At 44.5% G+C, this 10997-nt stretch overlaps 1 protein-coding gene across 1 annotated transcript; it reads left to right on the top strand.

Moving 5' to 3' along the window:
• Positions 1-1724: 1724 nt before the first annotated feature.
• On the top strand, positions 1725-9484 carry fzd4 (frizzled class receptor 4). Its single transcript, XM_071537481.1, has 6 exons — positions 1725-2070; positions 5682-5819; positions 6121-6510; positions 7114-7259; positions 8110-8357; positions 8701-9484. The coding sequence occupies exons 1-6, from the start codon at positions 1780-1782 to the stop codon at positions 9117-9119; spliced, it is 1632 nt and encodes a 543-aa protein (XP_071393582.1). The 5' UTR covers positions 1725-1779; the 3' UTR covers positions 9120-9484.
• Positions 9485-10997: the final 1513 nt, after the last annotated feature.

Raw genomic sequence — 10997 nt, 5'->3', positions numbered from 1 at the left:
CGGGCATTTATTTTGGGGTCCAGCAACGCTTCCCCAGCGTGTGTGTGTCTGTGTGTGTGTATGGGGGGCATGCATGGAATGTCAACACCTGGGCTGCTATGTAGCCCAAATTCAGTGTTTTCCAAGGGTCAACACTCAGAATCTAACCAAATAACACTGACCAGAACTGTTGCCCTGCTGTCTTCAACTCTTTTGAACCCAAAAGTGGGTAATGGGAGCGTTTCTGGTGAGTCGCCACATGACAAGAGTAATAGTATAGTCTCATAATTCTCTGTCTTAGGATGTGAGTAGATTTAATTAAATTTGGGTGCCACGCCAAAATAAGAATCACTTCACTTTTTGTTTAAGAATCCTCGTACTACGTATTCCTCTGTTGGCTTAGGATCAAATCCCATCTGAAAACTTCTCCCTTGCCTTGTTTCCTTCTCACTCTGGCATTGTTAAATTGACGTGTGTCTGCTAACCGGGTCTGGGCAAAGTAAGTGAACCCATTGAAAAATGGGTTCAGCTCTTGTATGTAGTATTAGTAAAAATGAGTGCTTGAGATGAGTTTGATTACACCTGGCAGATGCTTTAACAGTCTCAGAATCGTACATATCACTTGGAAGAAAAGACAAATCAAGGGCTCCTTGTGGTTTCTTCCCCTCCAGGACATTTGCAACATATTCAAGCACTTTCTCACCCAAGTCCACTTACAACACAGAAAAGCCAAAACAACACTCTTCACTGTTAGTTTCATGCTTTAAAAGAGAGCTCTTCTCCCGGGGTGCCACCAGCAAACAAAACCTGTCCAGTATGTGCATTCATTGCAATGCAAAACAGATTTCCAATGCTTCAGCATCACTTAAAGCCCTACTTTCAATTACAATGTCATGAGCACTTAAAGCTGAAGGGCCTTTAGCAAAGGGGAGTGGAACCTGTGGTGAAGTTCCAGACGGCCTTTAAAGGCCATTAGAGACTTTAAAAATAAAATAAAAACACATTCACGTACACACATACACACACTGAAAAGATCTGCTTTTCAGATGCTTATTTTCTAAAAATACAGCCAATAAAAATATATGTAAGCCACATCAGCCGGTATAAATACAGGTTCTGGATATTGTCAGAATTGGCTAGGGAATGCTCACTGATTTTCTTTGCAGGAGAAGAGAAGAGGAGAGGAGAGGAAAGGAGGAGAGGAGAGGAGAGCCCAGCAAAGAGGAGAAAGGAGGAGGCAGGCTCTTCTATTTATCTCTCGGATCCCGCCTCCTGGTCAGGGGTTGGTCAGGGAACTCAACTCCGACGCATGGATTGGTCGATTTTTCACCGGACAGGCAGAACGGGCTTTCTTCACAGACACAATAAAGTTTAGTGCTGGACGCTTGTAGGCAGTAGGCGCAAAACCCGACCGCCGCTCTCGTCGCTCTGCTGCGCGTCTCCACACGGAGCTACTAACGGGAAATAACAACGGGATGTCTCCAAACGCTGCACGTCTTCAACTGCAGAGGCGCACATTATCTCGATTACTCTGAGATCTCGAAATTATTCTTTGCTGTTCTCATTTGGATACTTTAATCTGTTGCATGGCTCGGAGTGGGATATAGCCTCCTGAACGCACGGCAACGCGTAAACTCTGCAGCGGACTAAACTCTCTCCACTCCGGCTGGAATAAAAACACACGCTACTGCTTGCAGAACGACCGTTGCTTGGCAGTTTATTTATAATCGTAACCTGACTTTTTTTTGGTGTGGGAGTAACTTTGCGGACCTCTCCAGCTGAGGGGACAAACGGACAGCGATGCGTGGGACTCGGGGTGTCGCGGTGCCCGTGCCCGGGAGGATGGGGGTGCTGCGGGCTGCCCTGCTCCTCTTGTCCGGGCTGGTCGGTCAGCTGTGCGTGGCGCAGGCTTTCGGGGACGAGGTGGAGGAAATGACCTGCGACCCGATCCGGATCTCCATGTGCCAGGGTCTCGGTTACAATGTCACCAAGATGCCCAATCTGGTCGGCAACGTGCTGCAGTCGGACGCCGAGTTGCAGCTGACCACGTTCACGCCACTGATACAGTACGGCTGCTCCAGTCAACTGAAGGTACTGGACTTAGACCAGGAGATATATTACATGTTGTGTGCAACAGAACAGTGTAGAATATAATTAGAATAAGTCAAAGAATAGAACAGAACAGAATCGGCATAGAGTAGAATAGGATAGAATATAATAAAATAGAAGTAGGCTATGACATAGTCAATCTTCAATATATTGAGAGCAAGACTTTATTGTATCATGTAATGCAAATTGAAGCTGTGTTGCTTTTAAATACCCCCCCAACAAGCACACACACACACACACACACACACACATTTAGAGACAGTGATCCTACTCACAAGGCATGGGAGAGACACTACTGTATTTGCGTGTTTGTGTGTGTGTGTGTGTGTGTGTGTGTGTGTGTGTGTGTGTGTGGCCCCAGAGCACATGACACGGCAGCTACTAGCTTCAGTTCACTACTATGGGCCAAGACTGCTGCTGCTGCCAGTTTATGATGAAGAGGCCATAGATTCATCCCCATAGAATTAAAATAAGTGGAGAGGTCTCTTCCTGTTGTGCCATGGTGTAATGCTAATTTTAATGAGAATGCCCCCTCTGTCTATTGACAGTCTGTGTTCATGTCCAACACAGCTACAGTTCAGTCTTCAGTGCCATATACTGTACTGTCTTCTAGTTAACAATGGTGCCCTCAGTGTCCTTAAACAAATGCTGCTTGTTCGCCTCATGCACCATGCAAGAAAAAAATAAATTGGCCCCATCTTCTCCTTTTCTCAGGGATTTTATTTTAGTCTATCATTTAAATGACTAGTGACACATGGAAGGTCAAATAGTAAATAGGCTATCAATGCCTGTGTCATTGAATGGGGAAATTATATCATATGATATCAATAAATGGTTGTTGTATAATGAATCATTTTGTTACAGACAAATGCTAGACTAATGCAGTGTTTTGAGTGACATTAGTGTGTATGTGTGTGTGTGCACCCAAGAGAAAGAGAGATGGACAGAACAAGGAGTGATTGCAGGGTGAAGCCAACCTTTCCTGCTCCAGCAGCTCAAAAAATGTCCCTTAGATTAGCTCACCTCTCACTCTCTCTCTCACACACACACACACACACACACACACACACACACACACACACGCACACAAAGAAGAGGGAGAAAAGGGAGAAAAGGGAAACCATATCCCCTAACATTTGCTCTAATGGGAGGCTTCCTGACTAGTAACCAGAGAAGCTTTTAGCAGTGAAGTGAGAGACAGCACTCAGGTTACCAACGGTTGGGGAAAACACCCAGAATGTGTTACACTACTGTCACCGGCAGGATATGCACAATTCACTGTGAAAAATATCAGAAATTGTATTGTATGTAATATAATATGTTTCTGCCTTTATGTCCTTTTGTGCATTCATTCACATGCATGCAGACACGCGCACACACACACACACACACAGCAACTTGTTTAAAACGTCATCTGACTATACTGGGTAATTTTAGTCAAATCAAAAGCCAAATTTCAGGGAAATTACTCAGGACAACTGCAATACTTTGCAATTCAGTGTTGAAACAAAGATAACTTTTTTTCCCCCAGTGAGAAACCTAATACTGTCTCCAGATCAGCCAGTCAGCTCCAGCTGCAGAGATAAAGCCTCGCTACAACCCAGATACTGATCAGAGAACAGTATAGCAAATTCAATTTTTAACGAAGTTCCCATGGTCTCAGATAACTGATTCTGAAATCCCAGACTTTCTCAGTCTCTCCTCAAAGTGGATAGAGTATTGGGAGGGTGAGCTAAACTTGTTTTTCCCCCTGGTGTCATTGCTTTAACAAAGTTTAGGCACATCATTTACTTCATGGTCATCTGTTGATATGGAATCCGTATTGCCCTGTAGATGTGTCAGCAGCGAAACAATAACTCACTGATGCTACTCAGACTTGTGACTGTATTCATCCTGAATGTCACAAGTGTTCAGGATCCTTGCCAAATAATCACACATCTTGAATTCTTCGACTATATTCATCCTGAATCTTATTTTTACAGCCCAGGCTGGATAAGACACACTGATGCACCCTCTCTCTGTTTACTCTGCAACTGAATCCTCACAGAAAGTCAGAGTTGTATAATGTTTCCCTGTATTTATTTCCCAACCTTGACACCCTTCTTGAATACATGTTTCACTTGGGCTCGGTTCAGGGGCTGATTTCAAGCTTGCATTTCTTTATCGCTGGAGGAAGGCCGCAAGACCAAAACATCATGTTCTTATCATGGCCCAATAAATATTTTGGTGTTTTTGAAATGAAAAAGGGCAGCAGCTCCTCTACTCTTGTCATGTTTTCAGTTTCAAGGTAACACCTTGCAGCCGGAGCATGTTTTTGTAGTGAAGTGTACTTTCTGCTGCTGTGTATTTTCATATCATATGCCATGGACTATTTCACACACACATATTTCAGGGTAAAGGCATGGAACACCTTAAATCTGCAGCCTGTTGTAATACCAGAGCTTGTGTATTATACTGCTTCACTCACATCACTGAAGGGAAAGTAGCCTCAAACTGTCATATACAACTTTGAAATGTCCAGTATTTTTATAAACCTCACTTCCATATCTGTTTCAGAACCATTGCCATGGAACAGAGAAAACTGATCTTTGGATTAGGAGGGATTATGGAGCATTACATGGCACATGCCCTCAGTGTTGTAAAGTCCGCAGATTGTTTTTAAAGACGTAGGGTTGTATGTCTAACCTTGGAGCAGACTAGTGTTGGCCGCGGTGCCTTGACTCTGGTTCGTTCCGGAGTTTCTTAATAGAAGTGAAAATATAGACCCTCCGCTCGAACGGATGATGCAATGTATTGAAAGTAAGGGCAAAGAGAGCAGCAGTGCAGTCAGTGGTATATGCAAGTAGACGGAGGATCCGCGCGTGGGCGTATAAAGTATAACCATCTACCAGCCTTAATCCTGTTAAAATATATAGGAAGATGGTGTCACAGTGTACCTACCTGCCTACAGCACTGACAGAGAGCGGCGTGATGCAACATTCACCTTTTGATCCACAGTTTGCTTCTTTTACTTTACTTTAAAAAGTTTTGGCCACTACTCAGAGAGAGAGTGGAAAAGACAGATGTCTTAATAACTGCAATGGGTTGCCAATGAACTTTGATAAATTGGTTTGGTTGACAAGAAAACCATTCATGCACTGTGGAGATGTGTATGTCTCCCTTTTAGACTGATTTCATAGTGGTCTCAATGCATACACGCTACAAAGCAGTATACAGAGATTCACTGGAATGTGAAAATTGATATTACTAACTGTTACACCCTTATTACACTGTCAATGTGTGTACTGGAATCCTGCTTATACTGTACTGTCACATTTCACGCTCCTCATTTCACTCCTCCATATCTTGGAATGTTTTTTTCTTCTCTTTTTTCTTTCCTTAGAAAAATGGTTCTAGTAGAAATGCAACACACTTTTGATGTCATCAGTTTCACTCCAGTTCATGACCTTTGTCTCACGTCATCCCCTCCTCTCTCTCAAAACTTTCCTGTCACTCTTCACTGTATGCGATCAAATGAAGCAGAATTCTGTAAACGATAATATAATATCAACAACATGTACAAAATGTAATCTTCTCTCTGCTTTTCCCCCCAGTTCTTCCTGTGCTCAGTCTATGTGCCGATGTGCACAGACAAGGTGCCAATCCCCATTGGGCCGTGTGGCAGCATGTGTCTGTCCGTCAAGCGGAAGTGCCTCCCTGTGCTCAATGAGTTTGGCTTCATATGGCCTGAGGTGAGTCAGCTGAATCTGACAGCATCACAAGAAAACATGCATACATTAGCAAATATACATTTAACTTCAGGAGGTGATAGAGTTTGGCAATGTTACTTTGGATCGGGATTAGTAAAAGGGCCAAATGTAATGTGGATAATGTAGAAGGGTATAAGGAACCAAAGCATTATGACAAAACACTGTTGTTGGCAAAATTAATGTGAACTACCGCAAAATGTCTGCATATCACAGCCCTGAGAAACAATCAGCGCACCATAATCAACCCGTTATAAAGCCTATTCCCATCATGTCTCCTCTCCAGGTGCTCAACTGCAGCCTCTTCCCGCCGCAGAATGACCACAACCACATGTGCATGGAAGGTCCGGGGGACGAGGAGGCACCCTTCCACCCCCCCCGCCCCCTGCCCCCCCAGGAGGAGGAGTGCCAGGCCCTGGGGTCGGCGCCCGACCAGTACGCCTGGGTGAGACGCAGCCACAGCTGTGCTCTGCAGTGCGGCTACGACAGCGGGCTGTACCGGCGTGGCGCCAAGGTCTTCACGGACGCCTGGATGGCCGTGTGGGCGGTGCTGTGCTTCCTCTCCACCACCCTGACTGTCCTGACCTTTCTGCTGGATTCGCAGCGTTTCTCCTACCCAGAAAGGCCCATCATCTTCCTCTCCATGTGCTGCAATCTATACAGCGTTGCCTACCTGGTGAGTGGGAGGTTCAGCATTTTATAGTTCAGATTAGTTTAGTTTATCTGTGCAGTGAGAATGCATAGAAATGAATGGATTAACAAAGGGTGAAATAAAAAAAACATCACGACAAAACCAACCAACAAACAAAAGAAAACAATAGATAGATCAGATAACAGGATGTAAATAACAGCAGAAACAACATGGTAGACAATAGTAGGGATCCATAAAATCACTTGAAATAAAAATAAATTGTGCGTTTGTAATTCATTAATTATTGAGAAATGGTGGTATCCATATGATTAGAGAACACAGCTTGTGACAATAAGGTTGCCAGTTCATTGGAATCTTCTTCATTAAGTTTGTGCCATTGTCTGTCAGTAAATTAAACAGCCCAAAGCAACCTTGCATATCAGTCACAATATTGAATCGGCTATTGAATCATCATATTAGATAATTTATCACTAGATTTATTATTACTGAGGTTTTAATCATCCACTGCTTATCTTTTCCTTTGTCTCCTCCATGTCTTCCTCCTTCAATTCTCTCTACTACATCTTTTTTCCCTCTCTTTCTCTCTCTTCCGCCACTTTCTCTCCCTCCCTCCCTCCCTCCCTGCAGGTACGGTTGACTCTGGGTAGGGAGCGTGTGTCCTGTGACCTGGAAGAAGCAGCAGTACCAGTCCTGGTACAAGAAGGGTTAAAGAGCACCGGCTGTGCCATAGTTTTCCTCCTGCTCTATTTCTTTGGCATGGCCTCCTCACTCTGGTTGGTACATACAAATACATGTGCGCACACACACACGCTATTTATCCTACCAATCCCTCATCTCATTGTCCTAGTTTTACTTTCGTCGTCACCTGTTATGAATGGACTTCAGTGGAACAATTGGAACACGAGCCTTGCATCCTGTTTTCTTCAGTGTCTTACCATCCTGTCTCATATCCCCTTTTAATAGATGGATCCATTTCCCCATACAGATGCAGCCATTGTAAAAAATCCCACTTTTTAAGTGCTCGCTGCACTGCTGTTGCAGTGTGATTCCAGCCCCGGGGGGAACTGCTATGCTATCGCATCCCAGTTTCTTCCCTTTCATTTTGCCCCCTTTATTTCTTCCTGTTCGTCTTCACTGTTACCGTCTTGCAAAAAGCAATAAAAAGCTCAGGGACTTCCCACTCTCCTTAAATATGACCATGCTCAAACACTCAAACCACAATCAAACAACCATCTGTTATGTAAATCATTGTTGTCTGGTGTCACTATCAGTCAATTAAAACAGCAAACTGCATGTTGCTGGATTGCTTTATAAAGGAAGTGACATACATGGCAACTCTCTAACCGTGCCCTAGGGTTTGGTTCAGCATCTTTTTGCCAGGAAACATGAAATTTCAGCCAAAATGACTACCGGTTCAGTAAGATAATTTGACTTAAAATATGTTGAAGTATGTTTGATAATTGTATGATTAAGCTTGTATATAACACATTGCTAAGCAGTACATCAAGACACATGGTTGGTTTTGACTATAAGCACATGAGCCTTCAGCGTTGTTAACTCCTGATAAATGAAATTAATCAAGCAGTTATTTAACCCTTCTCTCTCTCTCTGTCTCTCCTCCAGGTGGGTGATCCTGACGCTGACCTGGTTCTTGGCTGCTGGGCTGAAGTGGGGCCACGAGGCTATTGAAATGCACAGCTCCTACTTCCACATAGCAGCCTGGGCCATACCGGCCGTTAAAACCATCGTCATCCTTATCATGAGACTGGTGGACGCAGATGACCTGACTGGGCTCTGCTACGTTGGCAACCAGCAGCAGGAGGCGCTGACGGGCTTCGTGGTGGCACCGCTGGCCACATACCTCCTCATAGGTAATTACTACGCTATAATACAACCATGTATTCATTTGTATGGAATATGACCATATCCGTGAAGAAATTATGTTTTTTTTTACATATAACTGATATACTCAGATCCTAGACTGGGGCTTTTAATTAATATGTTGGCAGAATCAACAAATTCCTAATGGCTATGCTACAAGGGCCATAAAAACGCTGCTTTCCTGCATTCTCCTCATCACAACCATTTGATTTTATTGAGATTCAACGCACACCTAATTGCTGGCCATATTGGCAATTATATGACCTCCATTATGTCGCCATTTTATGACAGTCATTATATGACTATTAAATTGTACTCTATTCTACACCCCAGGCACCCTGTTCATCTGTGCCGGCCTGGTGGCTCTCTTCAAGATCCGCTCCAACCTGCAGAAGGATGGCGCCAAGACAGACAAGCTGGAGCGTCTGATGGTGAAGATTGGTGTGTTCTCTGTTCTCTACACTGTTCCAGCATCCACTGTCATCGGCTGCTACCTCTACCAGCTCTCCCACTGGGGGGACTTCAGGGCCAGCGCCCGGGACTCATACGTGGCATCAGAGATGCTTCGAATCTTCATGTCGCTGCTGGTGGGCATCACCTCCGGTATGTGGATCTGGTCAGCAAAGACCCTCCACACCTGGCAGCGCTGCTCTGCCCGCCTACTCAGGGATGGCAGGGCGAGCCGGGGGGGCAAGAGGGCGCCGGGCGAGGGCTGGATCAAACCGGGGAAAGGCAATGAGACGGTGGTGTGAGGAGACGTGGAGAGAGAGGGAGAGAGGAGAGAGAACGGACAGGAAAAAGACAGAGTGCCCCACCTCTACCTGGACTTCTACCTGCTTCTCTGCCGCTTACAAGAACTCACATTGCCAAAAGAGAGATGAAGAAGACAGAGAACGGTCAGGAGGAGAGGAGGTGGGAAGATGAGAGGGAGATGGACAATGTGACATAGGAAGACAGGAGTTTCTCATGGAAGCCGCTGGCTGCAGTGCCATCAAAATAGCTCTCTGAGAGTCCCGGAGCACACCTCACCACCTCTACCTGCCTCTACGCCTCTAACAGGGACTGATATTGTCCTTAAGTGTGGGGGTAAAGGAGGCAGAAAAAAGGATGGACAGATACGTAGATAAGTAGAAACACTAGCCTCTCTACCTCTGTTAGACTTGCATTGCCCAGAGAGATGGAGAAAGGAATATATGAAGGGGAAAGAGAGATGGAGCAGGCAGAAAGGATAGATACGCAAGATAGATGAACAACAACACTAAGCCGTATGTACCACCGCGTCTACCTCTCTGTCTCTCTTCTCTCCATCCAGCAAGACCCGCAGCAGAAGGGACTGAACCTGTTGGATACACTAACCCACATTGTGTCGCCTTAGAGTCTTTTGAAGTTTTGAATTTTACACTGGAGAGTCCCGGTGCAGATGACATACAGATCTAGGCTGAGGTTTCCCAAAAGCATCTGACTACTAAGGTCATCTTTGTCTCATTTGAACCTCCTTCATCAATATTTCCCTGTGTTTATCAATATCTTCCCTGCTGGAAGAAAATTAAATACAAGACCAAAAGTCATGAAAATGTGAAAAATGTGTGCAAAGAATTGGAATTACAGCCTGAAATGTGTTTACATTTAAAAGAGCTTTTTAGACCATTTTTGTACATTATACTGAATAGACCTACAATAGAACAGGTGATTTTATTGCTCAGACCGTTTTGGGAAACCAGCTCTAAGCTGTAGTAATGCACTCTAAGTATATACAGGAGGTGGAGTGTCTGTGCTTGTCATGAGTGCCTCACCAGGGACACTAGTGCTGGGACTAATAACAAAGGATTGGACATTGATGTGCCCTCACAAAGAGTTTGGTCAGTTTTCCTTATGGGTGACATACTGCTGACACTTCACCAGGGCTAAATGGGATTCTGAAAGTCAGCTGATGTAGAAGTTAGCAGTGTCGGTGGACCAGGATTGCAGAGCTAATATGGCTGCTACTAAAAATGGCAGTGTCCAAACTTAGTCTGTCTGAGGCTCTGGGTGTGATTCAGACATACAAATATGAAACCTGCTTGGAGAGAAATATCACTAATGTGGTTTATGTTTCAAATGGGTAAAAACAGCCACAATCACCACAATCACCATTCCTACATCTCTTGTGAAGGCAAGGGCAGATAGAGAAACACAATGTGAGATCCAGTCCTTGGTTACTAGTCCTATCACAAGTCCATGGTAGCTATGAAGTCATCCTACCATAAAGAACCCTGGGAATACCCCAGCTGTGCCTTTTAGACCCTTAAATGTGGAGACAGTTAAAGCATCTGGGAAATGTAGGCCTTTGTCTTTTACCTCAGTAATCTGTGAGCAGCACAGCTGACCTCCACTGGTGTATGCGGTCTTCTGAAAAGCCTGTACATGTTACCATGAAATCCAGGAAATCTAATTATTCCCTCTGCCCTCTTTTCCAAACATGGGACCAGAGGCAGTTTAGGGAATTAGAGGTTATTGGACAATCAGTTCCCAAAAGACACATTATGCAACAGAGCACTGACACACACGCACACACACATGCATGTGCACATGCACATATGCAGGTATACACACATAGAAATAGAGAGTTTGTGATGTTTAACACAATCAGC

The sequence above is a fragment of the Centroberyx affinis genome, unplaced genomic scaffold (assembly GCF_046629955.1).
Source record: "Centroberyx affinis isolate AG114_WGS23_722 - 3 ecotype Tasmania unplaced genomic scaffold, CSIRO-AGI_Caff_v1 ptg003057l_1, whole genome shotgun sequence".
NCBI classification, from domain to species: Eukaryota; Metazoa; Chordata; class Actinopteri; order Beryciformes; family Berycidae; genus Centroberyx; species Centroberyx affinis.
Note: the sequence above shows the minus strand (reverse complement) of the source record. Positions and strands in the feature narration are given on the sequence as shown.